We start from the raw sequence: 20,484 nt of genomic DNA, 5'->3' as shown, positions 1-20,484 counted from the left end.
TGTCTTTGCAGCATACGTTTTGTTGTGTAATCAGTACACGTAATGTGTGCAAGTGACAATGTATGAGTGTTGGCTATGGTTATACATTTCGAACAATCCTAAACCCGCAAGATAGATGCTTGCCAAAAAAATGTGTATATTACAGAGCCCACGTTCAGCAAAAACAGCCTTTGCAATTTGTAATGGTCCCATATTGAAATTAGCATAAACGTAAGGTGTAAATATAAAAATGGGACATTGATTATCAGAGGCGCCTTATTGCCTTAGATACCTTAGGCTCTCAATGAACCAGAGCCGATCCTAGTTGTCATATGAGTCCATCGTTCCATCTTGGAAACGATGTCTTGGGTCCAACAGGACCTCACCTGCCCCGAGACCCATGACACCACTTACCTTCGTCCAAGCGGTGAACCACCGGGTCTCGCGGTAGTTGCCTGTGTCGCACAGCGTCTTCTTAGGGCGGATCAGGAGAATGACACTGCAACCATTACACCCATCACACCAGTGGACACTCGCTCAGGCGAAGGGCACATTGAGCCTGTGGTTGACGTCGGACGATCCCATCACAAGACACTAACACAGCTCAGAGATCAGCTACGGAGTTCTAAAACGAACATCAGCTGCGGGCGACACTATGCGTACATTACAGAACAACGGCACAATCCGTACTCTTTGACATCGCAGTCTAACGCTTGCCAAGCAGGAATCAGGAATTGACGCAGGGATTCCGCGCAGGAATCGTCATGGCCGGTTGCATCCTGGTCTAGCACATTGTACACGTGTCCAGATGGCAGCCTCTTCTGAACCTATTGACCACATCAACATTTTAAAGTCAGATTGTCCGCGGTCCTCAAAACACTTAACACTTGCCTGACACCTAGCCGTGAGTTGATCTCGTTTCGTCACCGACCACCACACCGGTCACCCACCAATTAGCGTTCCCGGCACTCTTGCCGCCTCTGACGTCCCCAGGGGCCGCATCCCGCACCGACTGCGACGCCGCGGCCGGCGCCGCGCCTCACCTGTTGAGGAACACGACCCGGCAGTTGTAGGTGACGTTGCGGTGCATGACGGGCATGCCGACATCGATGATGATGTCGCGGCAGACGGGGTGCAGCAGCAGCTCGGCCAACACCTCCCATGAGTGCAGCAGCGTGTCACTCTCGTGGAAGTGGTCCTGGCAGCTGTATCCGCTGCACACGACAGAGACAGGACACGTCAGTGGCAGTCAGCGCCGGCAGGTGACCGCGCACCGCGGCGAGTTGGCACATCACCCCCTGCCCACACTGGGCTATCCACCGCACACGACAGGGGCAGGACACGTCAGTGGCAGTCGGCGCCGGCAGGTGACCGCGCACCGCGGCGAGCTGGCACATCACCCCCTGCCCACACTGGGCTATCCACCGCACACGAGAGGGGCGGGGCACTCAGTGGCAGTCGGCGCCGGCAGGTGACCGCGCACCGCGGCGAGCTGGCATATCATCCTGGCCCACATTGGGTCATGGTATTAAGCAGGCTCCTTGTGGTCATATGCAAAGAAAGCTAAAAGAATTCATAGTTGGAGTGGGCTCTTTTCGGGATCAGCCCATTAAGCATACCCAAACTACTGCACCATATCATAAGGGGTTCAAAAATAGCAGACCAACACGAATATAAAGCACTCCCAAATTCTTATACAGAATGCAGCACTTGTTTTGTTAAGTACAATCTAAGCTAACTGCAAATGTGAGGAGGCAGTGTTGGATGCACTTAAATATAAAAATGGGACATTTTTATATTTATTAAATGCGGTGGCACGGGCCAAATCTGATAACATACGTGACTTCCAGCTCTGGACCAGTGCGATACGCCGCTCCCTTCTTCTTGGCTTCTTTTATGCTTGTTATTATTCTACACAAGTTACCTTCAAAGTCCAGAGCCCATTGGTTTAAGGAGCAACAGGCCAATGTAGCTTTTCGGCCCATGGCTGAGCTGAAAAAGGCAATATAAAAATGGTAGCGATGCAACCTGAAAGTCTGACTTTCGCTCGCGTCGCGGGGGGCTAGAAGGGCTAGCATTACTAGCCCTTCTAAATTCCGCAACGCCTCTCGACATGTTTCGTGAATGATACGAAGTTGGAAAACTAGTTTTGGAATCCTTAGCAGCTGACTGGCCACTTTGAAATCCTGGCCACATTTGATCACTGACCTAACACTGTGTCAAATGTTCACACCCAACACCTTTGGAATAAGCATGGCTGGTGCATGCCATAGTTATTTTTGTCTCATAGCTCTCAAGGTTTAATAGGCTCTATCATGGATTTTATAAATGTCTATGACCTTTCCAATGGTCAGCCAAGGTGATAACTCATTAACATAGCTCCATAATGTAACTTTGATACTTAAGAGTATATCCTGCATGACACAAGTAGCTGCATCATCACAGTGCAATGTAGAGGACAAAACCCTGATAACTGAGTGTCAATGGTAACTTAAAGTCAATCAATACCCCATTAACATGAGGCTGTCTTAAAAAAATCATCACAGAGTGGTTTTGTAGTGCATTAAAAGCCTTGTCATCCAAATATAATTCATGTTTGATGCCACCCAGATCATCAGCAGATATGAGCTGAGAGTTACAAAAAAGATCCCAGGATCCCATTGACATGTAATCCTTGTTTCATGCTTAGAAATGGCAGCATTCTATCAATTGACTCTGGTTTACAGCACACTTATTTATCTATATGCTTATTAACAGTCCCTACACACATCAACTCAGTTCTGAGTGAGAGCAATGGGAAATTTTGAGTGAATGAGATTGTAACTCAAGGTGTGGCTTGACTCCAATGATATTGTGTAAATATGGTGACAATGATAAACAGGAAAGCTTGCATTCCTGCCAACATAATTATACCCAGTGAGCAGCCAGATGATGAAGCACTTTGGTGCAAAGCATTGATGTGCTTTGTTACAGGGGTAGTGAGCAGCATCACAAAATTCATCCTGTAGGGTATCAAGGATGCAAATATTAATGCATGTCACCAAAACCCTGGTTCCCCAGCAGCCTCTGCATACAATTTGTTGGCACTAATCTGTTGTCCTTTGACCCCAAACCAAACATCTGACCTGTCCAACCCATATGCCAAGCCTGAGACATTTAAAATGCTGTGTCCACCACCAACCAGCTTGGTGCTGAATGACCAATTTGGAGGAAGGGGGAGGGGCAGCAAGGCAGTAAGCCCCAAGCCAAGGGTGTAACATCATCAACAAACATTGACATTCTTGCTACCTTAGTGGCTACATATTGGAACACAGGTGCTATGGCAGTTTGGTGCAGAGGCATTCAGAGTTTGACAGCTGGGGAGCTGGATGAAACAATTGCTTGAATTGTGATCCTCATCAAGTGTGTTAGCATGCATATATGACTAGTTTCACCTTTTCTTTAGTCATGACATATGGCCAGCATTAATAATTTCCACATGGAGCTAGAGGAAGGAAAAGCTTGCCAATGGGGACATGTGACCCAAGAATGTCCTTCAGTTCTCCTCAATGCAGCCAAGATTTATTTGTGTACCAGATTTTGGCCCACTCTTCTGCACACAAGAGCCCCATTTCAGCATATCAAGGCCTTCTTGTTTGATCCAGAGGTCCTAGATGCTACTAGAAATCATGTAAAAGTTTAGCCACTATCCTCACATTCAGTTTTTCAAGAGAGGTAAACAACCTAACAATGTCAATTTGAGTATTTTTCAGACACCTTTGAGGAGGGGGAAAAGGAGCTCAAAAAAGTCCCCTGGGCCTACTAAAAGCTACTTGTTGGTGATGTCCTGGCCCATGTTGCTGATCTAACATGGGAAAACCAGACATTGGGCATGTTAGCCAGGCAACACAAGAGGCCCATGCCAAGGTGACATCCAGGCTCAGTGTAAATTTATGATCTACTTATGTGGGTTGCCCCAACAGGTTCAGTGCTAGTGTAATTCACTGGACTTTTATCATGAGACAATTTTCTATGTGGCCAATGTACCATATATTGAGGATTGGCTGTGGTAGCTGTGGACATTGTCACAACTAGAGCATTGCCCTGTAGGTTACACTTGGTCACCCTTTGAGCCAGGCCTGTTTCTATGTTTGAGAAGACTTATGGCAACTTAAACTGCCAAAAGTACTTGGATTCCCCACTTAGTACTGAATCCCGGGGGCCAAAGTACATCCCTGCCAAAAATACATCTGCAAAAATTCATTTAATGTGAGGGGTGCTTATACATCAGTATCCTGAACATTGCATTTGTGTGCCAAACCCAGCCAAGACCAAATACAGCTAACTTTCATATAAAGATGAGAGCAAGATTGAAAAATTAGAAAAATTGACACCACAGCTTGTTAACTCTTAACCACTGTGCCCCACTGCCAGAGCTCTGAAGGTTCTACCCCGTTTCGGGTAACGATCACACACTACCGTTTCCATGACAACACGCCTGAGTGTCTGGGTCGACATATAAGTAGTCATCTCGTATAAGCAGATACTGTTTCTAGCTCCGACACATCACATTTAATATATATGGAATGTTTCACTGTCCAATGACAGCATTTTAACCACAGTTTAACTTGCTAGTTGCGTTCCGCAGTTCGGAGCGAGCAACTGGCTGAACGTTCCGAATACGTCGGGAATCGGAAGCAAATATTTTGTTCGAATCTCTAGGCTGAGTACTTTTGGCACAACTTTAAAGTACTCGTTTACCTGCTTTTAGCGCACGATAACAAGTTAACAAGCATATAAATTCGACATATGTCCGACTCCAAATGCTATAACCTCAAACCTTTCATACCCAGCACCTCCCCGCGCCGAAACCCACGCGTTTCAAGACGCGTTCCGCGCGTTCCGCTTTGCGCAGATATATGAATTGTAAACAAAATGGTACTACAGTCAGCTGACTAATCAGTTGCTGGGAGCCAAAAGAAAACTAAAACTAATGCGGAAAAATACGAAATAAATAAATACGAGCTACTAATGCTGCGAAATGTACGAGCACCATATCGCTAGATTGAAACATCATTTTTCACTACTCAAACAACAAAAGATGTATTGGGCTCAATGAATTGATCTTCTTTGTGTGGATGAAATGACCATCAAGAAACCTACGTGAGCTATTTGAATGATTATGCGTGTGACCGTTGTTTGGTACATTAATTTGGGTCATATTTCGGGAATACGTACAGTCAACATGATAAAAGAGATCTTGTTAAATTTCAGACACTTTGCATCGGTTTTTATCCGATATTAGCGCCACAAAGCTGGAAACTCTACACTTGCTTGCGTGGATTATCTGTTTGCAGTGTTTTAAGGTTACTGCATTACCGCATATCGTCAAGGGTTGCCCTATGTGCTGCCGAATACGTTATCCTGTCGTTTTTCGGTTTTGTGTAGTTTCAATTTGCTTATGTTTCGTTTGGAAGCAGCGTAGGAGCGGTGTCATATATCCAAAATAAGTAAGGAATTGAAAGTTGTGGTTTTGCTATTGTTAAGAGAAAATATAACTCGAAGCATTCCTTCTGAACTTTGGTTTAGCTCCTGCTCCTGCTAGGTTGGGGCCGTGGGGAAAAGGCAATTCGAGGTGAGTGGGCTTGGATGTAACCTCGTCTCTGAGTTGGGGAAGGAGAAATGGCTGGAAGTGTAAAATTGGAATCTGGAAGGTTAACCTGATCAAAAAATATGTCCCACAATGTGAAACATGGCAATGTGCTTTGAGGTCAAAATTAGAGTGGACAAATGTCATTGTGTATAAAAATAGGGCAACATGTGCCCAGTGTCAAATTGTAGCTACATGGAAGTGGGTTTACTTCATGGCAAACTCAGTTTTTGACTGTTTTTGTGCTGGCTTAGTCATCTTTCTCAGTTGAGAATCCCCCCATTATTTCTTGAAACCAGGTAATCAGCAAACCCTTGTTTTCAATTTATTACACAGCACAGTTGTTTTTTTATCAGATTAGGGCAGTTGGTTGAACTCAAAATTTGATTTAAGTGGGGTTGATTCCATTGACAGTGATAGTAGTTTAGAATGCCACCCATTCTATGGCCAGCATGTCTGAACTGCAAAAATGTAGACTGCTGAATGTGTCTGGCCTACAGTGCTCAAACATTTGGCCACATGAATGTCAGGAATGTTGATATTCTTGTCCTGTACACCCTATTGGATGGATTTTGGAGTGCTGCTGGCTTAGCAGTAGCATTTTGGAAACAATTTTAGAGCATGCATGCCATATACTTTGTGCCTCAGATTTTGGGGCATAGCTGGCACTAATTTGTCAGTGCATACAAATGTGATGATTTAAGGAATTATGATATGACAAAGGTAATTTTATGCAAACATCCTGCAAAAGTATGTTTTATGCTAAAATAACTTGAATGTTCAGTTCAGCTTCACTCTGCCTTAGCAGCCTGTGCATTGGCTATATTTTTGAAGGCTGGATTCATATAAGCTGAGTAGAACATTCTGCTTTAAAGCAATACAGTCCTGTTCTTATGACTGTGCAGTAAGCTATGTGCATTGAGTGTACATCTAAGCTGTCAATGAGTATGTCTTGTTACAGACATTTTTAAGCCAACTGACTAGCAGATTGGCTGACTGGGTGCTGAATCTGATTCAAAATAAAATTGTAATGAAAAGAATTCCTCCCAGCCCAACCCATATTTGATCAATTCTGTAGTCAACTATGAGTCCATCCAGAGTCAAGAGCAAGTCCCTATAGGTAGATTACCACAAGTTTACTGATATGTTTAAACATTTGAATAGTGGTATTTATTAGGATGGCCTGCTTTTCCAATGGTATTGGTTTCCAGTTTCCAGTATACCTGTTGACTGTTTGATGACCTTGTCTGAAAACTAAGCCACTTGAACCACTTAGCTCCCATTAAAATGTCTTTTTTCTTATTACTTCATCAGATTAAGTCCAAAATGATTGATGAAGTAGATTTATGGCATCAGTGCTTGCAATAGACAGTGCTTGCTGCATGAATACTGAACATATCATACAATCATGCAGCAAACTTGACCCCTGACATTACCTGACTTTTAGCTTTGGTGTTGGCAATGGCACCAGGCCATTCCAGTTCAGGGGTAGACAGAAAATTGTGAATTGTTAAGCAACTCAAACCACCCAGCCCTGAGTGAGGGAATTGGCAGATGGGTGCCTTAGGCAACTTAGCTATGAGGATGGGCAACATGTGTTCCTTCATTGTTTGACCCTACTTTATTGAGGCAGCAGTCCGTTCCCAGCACCTTGACCCCTCCATCTACTAATAACAGGGACTCTGTTGTCTCCTCTCACCTCTCAGCAGTATGAATCCCCCACCCTCCCCACATTGTGCTGACAGTGGTCAGTGCCGCACGGTCACACCCATTTTTCAGCAGTGTGACTCTCCTGCCCTCCCCACAGCATGCTGACAGTGGGGTGGTGCCACACTGTCAGGCTCACCTATCAGCAGTGTGACACTCCACCCTCCCCACAGTGTGCCCTCCCCATAGTGTGCTGACAGTGGGCGGTGCCTTGCTGTTGGGCTCACTCCTCAGCAGTGTGACACCCCTACCTTCCCCACAGCGTGCTGACAGTGGGTGGTGCCGTGCTGTCGGGCTCACTCCTCAGCAGTGTGACACCCCTACCTTCCCCACAGCGTGCTGACAGTGGGTGGTGCCATGCTGTCGGGCTCACTCCTCAGCAGTGTGACACCCCTACCTTCCCCACAGCATGCTGACAGTGGGGTGGTGCCACACTGTCAGGCTCACCTATCAGCAGTGTGACACTCCACCCTCCCCACAGTGTGCCCTCCCCACAGCGTGCTGACAGTGGGCGCTGCCATGCTGTCGGACCCACTCCTCAGCAGTGTGACACCCCTACCTTCCCCACAGCATGCTGACAGTGGGCGATGCCGTGCTGTCGGGCTCACTCCTCAGCAGTGTGACACCCCTACCTTCCCCACAGCGTGCTGACAGTGGGCGCTGCCATGCTGTCGGACCCACTCCTCAGCAGTGTGACACCCCTACCTTCCCCACAGCGTGCTGACAGTGGGCGGTGCCGTGCTGTCGGGCTCACTCCTCAGCAGTGTGACACCCCTACCTTCCCCACAGCGTGCTGACAGTGGGCGATGCCATGCTGTCGCACCCACTTCTCAGCAGTGTGACACCCTACCTTCCCCACAGCGTGCTGACAGTGGGTGGTGCCATGCTGTCGGGCTCACTCCTCAGCAGTGTGACAACCCCTACCTTCCCCACAGCGTGCTGACAGTGGGCTGCCGTGCTGTCGGGCTCCTCCTCACAGTGGTGACACCCCTACCTTCCCCACAGCATGCTGACAGTGGTGGTGCCATGCTGTCGGGCTCACTCCTCAGCAGTGTGACACCCCTACCTTCCCCACAGCGTGCTGACAGTGGGTGGTGCCATGCTGTCGGACCCACTCGTCAGCAGTGTGACACCCCTACCTTCCCCACAGCATGCTGACAGTGGGTGGTGCCATGCTGTCGGACCCACTCGTCAGCAGTGTGACACCCCTACATTCCCCACAGCGTGCTGACAGTGGGTGGTGCCATGCTGTCGGGCTCACTCCTCAGCAGTGTGACACCCCTGCCTTCCCCACAGCGTGCTGACAGTGGGCGGTGCCGTGCTGTCGGACCCACTCGTCAGCAGTGTGACACCCCTACTTTCCCCACAGCATGCTGACGGTGGGGCGGTGCCGTGCTGTCGCACCCACTTCTCAGCAGTGTGACTCTCCTGCCCTCCCCACAGCGTGCTGACAGTGGGCGGTGCCGTGCTGTCGAGCCGCACAGGGCCCCCGTCATGGAGTCGCTGCCGGCGCCGGAGCCGGCGTCGCAGCCGGCTGGCCCGGCCGCCACGTCTGACCAGGTGAAGGCGCTGCTGCGCTCGCGCCGTCGCGAGAAGCGACCCGAGGAGTGGAAGCGCCACCAGCGCAAGAACCGCCGCATCGCCGGCAAGGAGTACGTCAACACCAAAGGCGAGCTGGTGCAACCGAAACAGATGGGCGACGCTTGCAACTGCCGCATGAAGTGCTTCAACAGGGTCAGTCTGATGGCCTGCCGAGGACAGCGCGTATGATATCCTGTTATGGTGCGGTGGTTTCGTCAGGACCGGGGGCGGGATTAAGACCCCATGTGTGGATTTCATTGGGGCCTCGCAGTTTCTATGCGTGCATATTGTGTATATCTTTCGTGAACTTTTGGACTACTGTGGCAGGGTATCAAACATCAAGCCACCAAGTAGCGTCGGGTCACAGAAAAGAGAACTGCAGCCTTCTCCCACACCTGCCTCGACACTTGTTATCTGCGGGTTGCCCCTCTAGCGCTTTGAGCCAATCTATAGTCTATTTGAAGGAGTCGCATGATTCTTGTATGTGAAAAAACACATCACAATGGGCCTAACTGCAATTTTAATGGGGAGGAATTCTGCCAATCTCGATCCCATCTTTCCTCTTCTTTGGTCGCTACACCAGTATTCTAGTCGAAAGAAGGCATCGCACAACCCGGCCTGGTCTCGGCGCCCTAAATCTCCCAAACAGCGTCACCATTCGTCGTATCGGTGACATCGCCGCGTTTCGGCTGTCTTAGCTATATGCTGGGCCTGTGTAGCACTCAACTGTGACCTTTCGTCTTCCAGGTGGACCAGGCGACCCGCGAGGGTATTTTCAATGGCTTCTACTCGCTGAAGAGCTATGACGAGCAGAACGCTTACCTTTTCGGACTGATCCGGAAGAAGGAAATCGCGCGCATCTCGGACTCGTCCTCCGAGCGGCGCACCTGCAGCTACCAGTACTTTGTACGCTGCAAGGGTCGCGAGATATTGGTGAGAGCGGGGAGATGGATCTGAGGGCAGGGGTACTGCTGTTTCAGTGTGAAGTTGTCTTTGTGTGTAGACCTGGAGCGGTGGACGGTACTCACCAATACTGTCTAGAAGGGTGGATTGAGGTTTTTCGAGATGTGTACAGACAATTGCGTCGTCCGACTGCCGCGAGGCATGATTTGCCCTTCCGTGCACGATGTTGCGTTAGGAATGTTCACTTCGGTAGTCCTCCCTCGCCATGATTCCAGTGTTGCCATAATGGGCGTTTATGGGATGTGCATGTGATGCGGTGTAGCTACTGGTGTATCTGACAGCCTGCTGATACCGCACTGTCGGAGCGGAACACGCGCGATCCCCGCCTGGAAGAGCGTGTGACCCGCACTGCCGCGCTGACAGGTGTGCAAGCTGGCCTTTGCCAACATCCACGCCATCACGTTCAAGAAGATCCGAATGCTTTCGGAGAAGCTGGATCAGAACGTGATGTACCCTCGTGACCAGCGGGGAAAGCACATGAACCGGCCCTCCAAGATATCGGAGGAGGTCAAAGGTAGAGGGCGCTGCTGTGGACGCTGTCCGTGGTGGACGTGGCGAGGGAGGTGTGTTAACAGCAGTACCTTCCCCATTTTGTCAGCATAGGGTCGCACGTATGATCGCAGTGATCGGCATGGTTTGGGCTAGTGCATTGCTTATATTACACCCATGTTGTGATGTCACAGCCTCATTTGCCGTGACGTAGTGCTGGCGCTTAAGTGGTGGTGGCATGTTATGAAGAGTGGGAACAAAAGTACGTCCGTAATCGCAGGCCCCGGGAGGGCCGTCAGGGACAGAGAGGGCGCATATACAATTTCGGATGTGCATTGTAAAACGTTCGCTCCTTCCACTGAACTGCTAAGCTTCCGTTATACCATAGACGAGGGATGTCTGCTGTTCCAGACCAAGCTCGGAAACACATAGCAGAAATACTCAAGTCGTCAGAGCTCCGGAGATTTTTGAAAGAGGATAAAGTTTTTGGCCTAGATCTGAACTTGGCGAAGATGCATAAGGATTACCTGAAGCGTTTTGAACCGATGGCGTTCCAAGATCATCTTCAGGGTAAGTGTGTTGTACAAGTGATCCACTGGTAATTGTTAGTATATGTGTTTGAGAAGCAGTTGGTTAGTCGTGTGGTAGTTATTACTTTCACTTACTTCCCCGAAACGCTATTAAAGGCAATCGTCAAAGCAGTTGTAAACGCCGTAATATTTTGTGTACAGCCTAAGAACGCTCGGAAAACGTCGTTGTTTTACCCTGGTAAAACGCTCTAAACGTGCACAAAATATTAACGCACCAACAATCATTTTGCCTCTTTCTTTCAATGTAGTTCAAGGAAAACGGCATGCTGATCTAGCATTGCGGCTAACGACACTTTGGTATGAGGCGAAATTACGGTGCTGGTCTGTAAAGAAAAATGAGAAGCAAAACACGTATCTAAAGTTAATGCGCACGAGCAACAAACACGATGCGAATATCACTGCAAAGGTTGTGTTTCAGCAACCCATCCAGGGCGCGTTTCGAGCATGTGCCGACCAGACCGCGTTGCCCATTCCCAGAGAAACTGCGGCTCGGCTACCAGCCGCAGCTGAAGATCTGGCTGTACAGCAACATCTACCACACCGAGTTCCGCTTCGCCAACCTGGAGGCGCTGCGGACGGCGCAGCAACCGGACCGGCGGACTGTCGCCGGTGCCGCCGTCGGTGCCGTTACCGACGGCGGCCGAGTCGGTGTCTGCGGCGGAGCCAGCGCCGGCCGCGCGGGCCGCGTCCCGCCGGCCGACCCGCTCGCTCAAGGTGAGCCCGCTCGTGTTGGCCGGCTCACTTACCGCACTCTGCATAGTGTGCGCTGAAGGATTTTTTACTAAGCTAAATTATTTTTTACTAAACGACTAAACGATTTTTGGCGCATCCGTTTCCTTTCATAACTCATTACGTGCAGATCAGATTGCCTGCAGTGTGTTTCATTCGCTCTTTTGCTGCCGAATAAATAGCATGAAGTTGAGTGTATGATTTGGTACAAGAGCGTTAAGATAGGGAACAGCATACTTTAACACGCATTAGAACACATGAGTGATGTGCGTGCCCGAAATTTTAGCCATGCGTCGTCTCCCTTGATACTGACAGCATACCATCGGCTCTTTGCCGCGGCTCTCGCTAATGCAGAGGTGATAGCCAACCATGCAGAATCAGGGTCGTGTTTGGCCGCATCCAGTGTGTCTTTGGCGTGGCCACCTGGTACAACAATTGTGTACTTGGGCGGCGGCCGTCTGGCTGTCCCGTCGCCGCCTGGCCTGCCCCACTCCGTCCGTGTGATGGCTCGCCACTGGCCCTTCAGAGGCTACGCCCGCTGGCCCCCTGCCCGACGGTCGGCGGGCTGCCGCAGCCGGAGCCGTCCCAACAGCCGCAGCAGCCGCAGCAGCCGCAGCAGCCGCAGCAGCCGCAGCACCAGCAGCCGCAGCAGCAACAGCAGCCTCAACAGCAGCAGCAGCCTCAACAGCAACAACAGCAGCAGCCCCAACAGCAGCAGCAGCCTCAACAGCAGCAGCAGCAGCAACAGCCACAGCCACAGCCACAGCAGCAGCAGCCGATGGTGGTGCACCACGTGCTGCCGGAGCCACACACGGACCTGATGAACCTGGCCATGGAGCAGATGGAGACTGGCTACCAGCAGCTGGTGTTCCAGGCGGCGCGCGGCGGCCCGGCCGGCGACGCCCAGCCGCTCCAGCTGTGCCTGCCGATCAACTGCGTGCAGCCGCTGAACTTGCAGGCCCAGCCGCTCAACCTGCATCACACGCACACGGTGTTCTCGGTGGCGGCGGCCGCCGCCGCGCCGTTCGGCGAGCCGCCGCCGGGCGGCGCCACCGGCTCCCAGACCGTGCCGCTCGGCGTGCCGGAGTACGACGGCGACGTACACCTGGTGGCCTCGGCGGCTGGCGGCGGTGGCGGCGACCTGTACGACTGGCAGCTGGCGACCGAGTGAGGCGGTGGCGCGGGGCTGCTGAGGACCGCGCTGACGCGGGGTGTAGGGACGCTTACGCGCTCCGATGTCGACCGCCGTGGGGCCCAGGCGCAGTGCGGCGCGGCTTTTCAGGGAATGTGGCTCCTGGCCGGCCAGGATATCGCACATTTGTACAGTGCCAGGGGTATGTTCGTCATGGAGAGACTGACGCAGGCTGCTGGTAGCCTGCAGATTATGAGCTGCCGGTTGACAGATCTATTGCCTGTGCATGCATTTTATCACGGGTTGTAAAGCTTTCATCTATGAGTTCTATCATCACAGATGGTGAAGGAGGTCGAAACGTTTTAGACATCTTTAGATGCATCGTAATCATGTTGAAGAGAGTGAGCTTACTTTAAGGGGAGTGAGCTTGGTTTAATAAAGAAAGAACGAATGGATGATGACATATTTTCTCAGACGTAAGAGCTGGCAATACTTGCTCTATAGGTTGCGCCCACTTTACAAAATACCTGACGTGTCCGCTCACTCCATTCTATAACGCTGGGAGTGATTTTATTACGAATTGATGCTATCCCTGCCAGAGGCGGATCCGAAATTTTGTCAAGGGGGGGGGGGGTACGCACCATTATGGGCCCACGGTCTTTTGGGGCACTCGTTCTCCAAAATCCTCGCATTCGGGTCATTAAATTGTAAGGTTTTTCTTTATACTATATTAATACGGTACCCATCTTACCGTCCCGAGACCCGAGAAAACTAAGCAAGCTACGTGCGCAAATGCATCGAGCTTGATCATTTTCTCCGGTTCATGTTGCATTCTGGCATGTTGAGGAAATACGTTTCCGAAAAAAAAACATGGCAAAATGCACTAAGGCCAACTGCTGAAATAAATTCAAGATCACATGTGAACCTGATATCTAGCTTATTTACGGTCAGTGGACTAGATGACGCGGTCAGCTGATTGCTGATGGGTAATGTGGCATGTTTCCTTTGACGTATGAGGGGGTACAAAATGTCCTAGCATTCAAACTGTGCTGAAGTGACGCACAAGTGTAATAAATGTCAATTTCAATAGCCAACTGAAATGACGTGCACGACGTCGGCGGTGGGTAAAATTATGTTCGACGAGTACTCGTCCAAACTCATCGGCGCATGTCCGACTGCTGCTCTAAGGTTGATTGGCGCCAAGGGAAATCGTCAGCGTGTGATCTCGGGCTTGTGTACATCAGGTAATTAAGCCAGGCCCGCACACACGAACAGGCGGGACGTCCTGGCGCTCGCGAGCACACGTGGGGCTTTCGGCAACAGCATAAAGCCCTTCTAACTTCATTGGAAAAGCTCGCGACCAACGTGGAGGGCCCCGGAACGATCAAGAGTGCCCCGGCCGAATGCCATCTAGGCCCAGGGCGGTGATGGTATAATGGTTAGGGTCTCGACTCTGGACCTATCGGTCTGGGTTTCGGGCCCCGGCCACGCCACCGCAGCATCCCACATGATCTCTAATAAAGGCATAGGTCTTGAAATATCCCTGGCGGTTGGTGTGACGAATATCCCAAACCATTAAGGCCTAGATGCCCGTCAACGGCGTAGGCCGTCTTACAATATGGGGAAGCCTAAAGCCAGAAGGGACGGCACCTGAACAAGCGAGGATGCCGCGGCAGGCCAACAAAGGGACTCCTGTCAACGGTGCCCTGAACGATCGAGAGTACACCGGCCAACTAACGGCATGTTGGACCCGGCCGGAGCACGGAACTCAGAGAAAGGGACGATAACCCATCACCAGCGTATATAAACTAATGCCCCTGTGCGATCAAGAGTGCCCGGTGTCTTGTGCCCTGTGCTCCAAGCAAGTGGAAAGAATCTGATACCAAAGGGCTACTAGGCAACCGAGTGCACCCGGCATATGGGACCCTGGTAATAACGCAAAGAGCCTCTCGGGCGAATATGAAGAATTCGTGGAGGGCTCTTGATTGATTAAGAGTGCCCAGGCATGTTAGCATATAGTAGGACCCTACTATGGTGGAACACTATATTCGCCTAGGAAGTACCTACGACCCGATGTGCAGGGCCTCCGAACAATCAGTGCGAGTACGTTAAGAGATGGAGCCCCGGGAAGAGCGTAGAGCCCTCCGCAGGTGACAGGAGATTAGAAGGGCCCTGGAGCAATGCAGGAGGCCCATGAGCATATCGTGTGTGTGTGGGTGCAGTAGGTTAACCGAAACCGACGTGAAGGGCCCCTGAATAACCTGGAATGCCCCGTCAGTTTAAGATATGGGGTCCCCGGCCATAGCGTATAGACCCTTTCGGGCGAATTAGAAGAATATGTGGAAGGCCCATGTTCGACAGAAGTGCCCCGGATGACAGCAGAAAGGGTCCCGACAACACTGCGCGGTCCTCCGAGCAAATATTAAGAAATCGGAGGCAACATTGAAGGCTCCTTAGAGATCAAATTTACCCTTCAAGTGAGCATATAGGTCTCTCGGGAACAGCCTTTGGACAGCGTAATGGGCCCTCTATTCTCTCAATCACCACCCCCTCAATCGTCGACTAATTATTTTTGCCTGATCATGGGCCTGTCAGTTTCGCTTGCGACTGTACCTGGTTGCCTGTAAGCCCAAAGACGCCCAATTTTGTTGCGTCTTATGTTCAAAAACTGGGTCGGTTCGACCGGCTGTGGGCCCCTTCGGAGCACAGGAAGGCATCGCCCCCGTGCCCCCCCCCCCCCCCTTCAAGGATCCGCCTCTGATCGCTGCATTTATTAAGACGTGGAGGTATTCATTCATCCACCCAGTCACTGTCCATTCATCTATTCATTCATTTTCAGCCCTGGCTCTTACTTTCAAGGCAATATCTGTGCATGAAATGTGCGAGTTCCAATCGGCCTACGTCACTTCTTTCAGTACAGAGGTATTGCGTCAGCAAGGTCGTCTACTGGGAATAGCCAGCCGGGGACGACCGGTGTTCCGTCAGTGCGCCGCCAAGGTCACGCAGAGGACGTGCCAGTGCGCGCTTTAAAAGCGATGTTGCAGGGCATCTGCCGGCAGGTCCCGTCGTGCGCTGGTGCGAGGGGGTTGCGGTTGCACGTCTGCGGCAAAGGTGGTCGGAAGGTTAAACCAGGGTCTGAGCAATGGGTAAGACTATGAAGGCATTGCAGTTCAACAGACCAACAAAAGCCTTGAAGCTGACTGAAATACCGGTGCCACAAATCCAGCATGGGGATGACGTGCTGGTGAAGGTTGTTTACTCCGGAATTTGTGGAACGGACTTGCATGCTATTAAGGTAGGTCGGTTTCATGTGACGGGCGGTGTAGATGTGCAAGGTCTTGCCTACTGGAATTTGTGTGCATTGAGGCAGGTGCAGTGTTTGGTATACCTCATTTGCAGGTGTTGTTGAGATTTGATTTGTGAATGAATATGCTCACAAAGACAGACATGTGTGCACAGAATTGGTTTTAGGGTTGGTGCATCTCAATTTCAGGTGGCATTGGAATTTAGGCCATTAGTGAATATGTTGATGACAGAATGCAGGGTGCTCATTTTACATTTGGGTATCCATGTATCATAGCCTTGAGAATGTTTGAGCAGGGTGTGTTGGGGTGGCATTTTTGTCATGTCCATAATATTTTTTCCTACTGGTCCAAAAAGTGGGCAGAGGAGCTGTTGTGGGACCTGACAATGGGTCACTGTCTCCTGTAGAGTTCTCCATCTCACCCATCAGTACCCAGCCTCACTGATGCAGGTTGTTGCAGGGCAACTATCCAACAGCAGAACATGATGTGACCCTAGGTCATGAGTTCTGTGGTCTGGTGGTTGAGATTGGTGCTGATGTCAAGACCCTGAAGGTTGGCAACAAGGTGACTGTTGACCCCTACAGGTGAGATAGCATGGCAGGTGCAGGGAATGGGGTGGGGCTGTGTTCTCCTGTGTCAATGATGTAGAAAATCTGGTGTTCCTGTGACATCAGTGCCCTGTTGTAACTGCATTCCATGCTACTCAGGCTGCCAGGGTTGAGGATATCTGTCATCCATGGGATTAGGATATATGTGGTCTGAGGCTGATGGTCTGGTTTGGAATGTGTGTGTCAAGGCATGCACTATGTTTAGGGTGGAATGTGTGGGTGTGGGTGTATATGGATGATCACAGCAAGGATGCTGATTAATCATCATGGATCATGCTGTCTGACTAAGGCAGGGTTTCTTCCATTTTCCAGGGTCATGGTCATGTGTTAATAACTGGGTGTCTTGTAAGAATGGAATGAGGCACAGCTTCACCTTTTCCCTTCCTACCTGCAGCAGGGATTTTCTATTCATGATTATTTCCCTTTCTACCTGCAGCAGGGATTTTTGGTTCATGATCATTTGTGGCATGATGCCTTTAGATTCAAGTAGGATAACCCTGGGGGCAGGCCAGTATCAGAGATTGTGTGAGTCAATGTTGAACTGTCAACTGCTGATACTAGACACCTGCAGACCATGTCAATGCTCAGAGTGCAACAAATAATGTGTAATATAGCTTTCAGCCTGTTCATATGCCACACAGCTGACTGGTTTTCAAGTCTGCATATATTCAGCACAATTGTCTATCCACAACTTGTTCAAGACATACTTCAAACTTCCATTCAGTCATCAGTCAGCTTTGCTTCAGTCTAGTGTGTGGTTTAATGCACCTTGTCTGCTTGGCTCCTATCATCAGGCGATTGCACACTCTGTGAGCCATGCCCTGTCTCTGGATCACATCAGCACCCCAGTAGTGGTGCAAAAACACGTCTCCGCAGCGTCTTGTGTAATGTTAGGATTTCACTCAGGACTGGCTGATCTGCTCCCCATCCAGACCCAACGCAGGTTATAATCACAGAGGACATGTTTATGCACATTCGCTGGGAGTTGTTTGGCCTACTGAGAGAACACAAATGTGCTCGTGTTGTACCCCGTTTCGAAGTCGGTTCTCTCCAAACGCCACTAGAATTAACGTCACAGTTTCACGAACTTCGGATGGATCGGGACCTGTCCAATCACATTTTCCCCACACCTGTGCATGCCTCACAAAGCAACAGTTACAACGTTTCGTGCAAGCAAAACTGAGGTTGCAAATTAGGCAAGACGACCATCCACTTGTGCCCGGCGAAGTCGGCCCACCGCCGTGGCTTTCTCGCCATCGGGCCGGCCGGTCGGTAAACAGACCCCCCCCCCCCCCCCCAGGTCACCCTGGGACGTGCGACGAGGCGCGCGGGCAGCGCAGCGTTCAGGGCCGTCCCGACGGCCAATGACATGCGGCGTAACCACGTCGCGTCACTGTGACGATGCGCTGTTTACGAATGCCAGACGCAACCTGTTGATGCTCTGATGTCCTGCATTGGCGAGTGGAAGGATTCGATGAGGAACTTGACACTCGTTGGCCCGTTTTGTGTTTCATACCGCGCATATTAGAGCGGGCTCATCCTTCGGTTTTGGGTTATGGAGCTCACAACAGATCAGAAAGCTGGACTGGTCAGTGGGCAGCCAACGCCACAGTATGACTGATGATCGGGATTGTCGATTGAGGAGCCTTCGGTGCCAGATGGCACCACCCATCTCACGCCATTAGCTTGGTGGATGAGTCCTAGTACTTGCAATGACTTGGGTCATTCCTGTGATGCATTCGGTATTTCAGACCCCAGATTATGAAGCTATGCATTTTCCTTTATTGTGTGGCCCAGATCGGTCCATTGTTCATGGTTCGATCCGTTGTTGCCTCCAGAACATGAGAAGGCGTGTCAAAGCGAGATGCCACTATATAGGATGAATAGAGCGTTGCTGTTCTGTTTTGCTCGTGCGACATGCAGCCTACACCATAAAATCTGCTCCGAACGTTTAGTTAGGTCGGCATGTGTTTTTCCCCGCAATAACCTGTTGCTGTCTTCCCCTCGTTTACGCTGCTTGTGAATGCCATTGTAAGTCCACCTCACCTCCAAGTACACGGCGTTCCTCGGCCACCCAACGGGGTAGGTTGTGCTGCCACGATCTCTCTGTCCGGCAGAGGATGCTACAAGTGCCGATACTGCGCCGGCGGCAACCCGCAGTTCTGCATGCACGAGGGCCCGCGGAACGCGCTGGGCTTCTTCCTGGACGGCGGCTGGGCCGAGTACTGTGTGGCGCCGGCGCAGCAGGTGCACAGGATCTCGGCGTCGCTCAACCTGGGCCTGGACCTGGCCTGCCTGGTTGAGACGCTCTCCACCATCCAGCACGGCATCGACCGCATCGGCGTGGTGCCGCACGACGCCAACGTGCTCATTATCGGCGCCGGCATCATCGGCATCCTGTACGCCTGCATCTTCCACCTGCACGGCCACAAGTCGCTGGTCGTATCGGAGCCGTCGGCCGAGCGGCGCGCGCGCATCGAGGTGCTGGAGCTGGGCTACCGGGCGCTGACGCCCGACCAGACGCGCGAGGTGATGACCGAGGCGGCGCGCGACCTCGACCACGACGGCCTTGACTACGTCATCGACTGCTCCGGCTACGCGCCGGCCGTGGAAGAGGCGTTCCAGTGGCTGCGCAAGGGCGGCCATCTGTGCATCTTCGGCGTGGCGCCGCCCACCGCCAAGATCAGCATCTCGCCCAATCAGATGTTCCACAAGGAGCTGACGGTGCTCGGCACGCTCACCAACCCCTTCTGCTACCCCAAGGCGACGGCGCTGACGGCCGCGCTCGGGCAGCGCTACCTGTCCTATGAGAAACTGGCCATCGAGACGTTCGAGTTGGACCAATATGAGACTGCGCTCAGTCGACTGGCCAGCGGCGTCATCTCCAAGGCCGTCTTCAAGTTTCCCGAGTAGGGGAGGTTTGGTGAAGCGGCGACCGATGAGGCAGCCCCTAGTCAAATGTATTTATATGAATGTTGTAATTGTGCTGTGTCACCTGCAGGATCATTTGATACTGGCGTTTTTTCTCGTTAGCGTACGCTCTTGTAGCTTTGCCCTGTATCGAGCCACTTTTGAACCTTATTGTTGCCCGTACTCAAGTCATTTTTGAACCTTATTATTACCAAAGACCTGTTGAGCTTTACAGATCGTGCTGATCTCCTGCGCTAGATGTTGAGTGATCGCGGTGGTACGATCCGATCCGATCATGGGCGCCACCTGATTTGCCAGTCACGCAGTTTGCAATTGCAATCCACAAGTATGCAAGGAATATACCGATACGAAATACTCTGTGCCTGTCTTATCAGCACCTGCGATTGTTCCGGCTCCGGGGCCGTTTCAGGCCTGCCGAGATAGGCGATGTGTGTACGGCTTGATATGCGGAATGCGCCGTACGGTCACCTAGCACGTCTGTCCGTCCCAGTGCGCCCCCCCCCCCCCCCCCACGGACAATGAAGTCGGCGGCGCATATGGACGGAAAACTAGGGAAGTTCAAATCCAGCGAGCGGCATGTTTTCTTGTGTCTGTCAGGATCGACACAAGTAGCCGCGTCGCTAATGCTCGCGTGTACTACGCACTATCAGAGCCTGCACTGTCAGTGATAATCCCGAACAGGGCGCGAACGTGTCCTTCGTGCTGTCACGCTACACTAGCCTGACTCGCACCGACTCATAGACCCTTCCGCAGTAGTGCCCGCCGCCTGCTGTCACAGCAGACGCGGCGACTGGGGTGACTGAGCTTGGGGCAACAGGTGGTCGGGTCGGCTGTCGGAACA

At 51.3% G+C, this 20,484-nt stretch overlaps 3 protein-coding genes across 5 annotated transcripts in view; 2 read left to right on the top strand and 1 right to left on the bottom strand.

Annotated features, from left to right (window-relative positions):
• Positions 1–4,857, bottom strand: part of Nadsyn (NAD synthetase) — a 37,060-nt gene extending 32,203 nt beyond the window's left edge. The window contains exons 1-4 of one of the 2 annotated variants that reach the window (XM_037230516.1): positions 4,808–4,857; positions 1,819–1,971; positions 1,023–1,193; positions 394–478 (exon numbers count right to left, since the gene is read on the bottom strand). In XM_037230516.1, the coding sequence (XP_037086411.1) occupies positions 394–478; positions 1,023–1,193; positions 1,819–1,964 (402 nt within the window). In that variant the 5' untranslated portion in view covers positions 1,965–1,971; positions 4,808–4,857. Of the gene's footprint in view, positions 1–393; positions 479–1,022; positions 1,194–1,818; positions 1,972–4,798 lie in introns of both variants that reach the window. The other variant, XM_037230517.1, reaches the window with a different exon arrangement.
• A 500-nt stretch (positions 4,858–5,357) lies between these two features.
• Positions 5,358–12,838, top strand: LOC119108156 (uncharacterized). The gene is made up of 9 exons (XM_037231734.1): positions 5,358–5,593; positions 8,759–9,049; positions 9,644–9,829; positions 10,223–10,373; positions 10,760–10,918; positions 11,416–11,652; positions 12,194–12,271; positions 12,626–12,630; positions 12,731–12,838. Exons 2-9 carry the CDS (start codon positions 8,810–8,812, stop codon positions 12,836–12,838), a joined length of 1,164 nt encoding a protein of 387 aa, XP_037087629.1. The 5' UTR covers positions 5,358–5,593; positions 8,759–8,809.
• Positions 12,839–15,675: 2,837 nt separating this feature from the next.
• LOC119107173 (D-arabinitol dehydrogenase 1) lies at positions 15,676–20,000 on the top strand. Of its 2 annotated transcripts, none has more exons than XM_037230558.1 (3): positions 15,676–15,945; positions 16,564–16,688; positions 18,830–20,000. In XM_037230558.1, exons 1-3 carry the CDS (start codon positions 15,835–15,837, stop codon positions 19,623–19,625), a joined length of 1,032 nt encoding a protein of 343 aa, XP_037086453.1. In that variant the 5' UTR covers positions 15,676–15,834; the 3' UTR covers positions 19,626–20,000. The 2 variants fall into 2 exon arrangements, with proteins under 2 accessions (XP_037086453.1, XP_037086451.1); XM_037230556.1 differs by having other exon boundaries at positions 15,851–16,094.
• The last annotated feature ends 484 nt before the right edge of the window (positions 20,001–20,484 follow it).

This window comes from Pollicipes pollicipes, unplaced genomic scaffold (assembly GCF_011947565.3).
Source record: "Pollicipes pollicipes isolate AB1234 unplaced genomic scaffold, Ppol_2.1 Scaffold_6686;HRSCAF=7923_pilon_pilon_pilon, whole genome shotgun sequence".
In the NCBI taxonomy this organism is placed as follows: Eukaryota; Metazoa; Arthropoda; class Thecostraca; order Pollicipedomorpha; family Pollicipedidae; genus Pollicipes; species Pollicipes pollicipes.
This window is presented reverse-complemented; position numbering and strand designations above follow the sequence as displayed.

Coding starts and splice junctions, on each gene's coding strand:
- LOC119107173 (XM_037230556.1), top strand. CDS start 15,942: ATGGGTAAGACTATGAAGGCATTGCAGTTCAACAGACCAACAAAAGCC. Junction 16,095..16,563: donor CGGACTTGCATGCTATTAAG/GTAGGTCGGTTT, acceptor AGGTTGTTGCAG/GGCAACTATCCAACAGCAGA. Junction 16,689..18,829: donor GTGACTGTTGACCCCTACAG/GTGAGATAGCAT, acceptor TCTGTCCGGCAG/AGGATGCTACAAGTGCCGAT.
- LOC119108156 (XM_037231734.1), top strand. CDS start 8,810: ATGGAGTCGCTGCCGGCGCCGGAGCCGGCGTCGCAGCCGGCTGGCCCG. Junction 9,050..9,643: donor GCATGAAGTGCTTCAACAGG/GTCAGTCTGATG, acceptor TTCGTCTTCCAG/GTGGACCAGGCGACCCGCGA. Junction 11,653..12,193: donor GGCCGACCCGCTCGCTCAAG/GTGAGCCCGCTC, acceptor CTGGCCCTTCAG/AGGCTACGCCCGCTGGCCCC.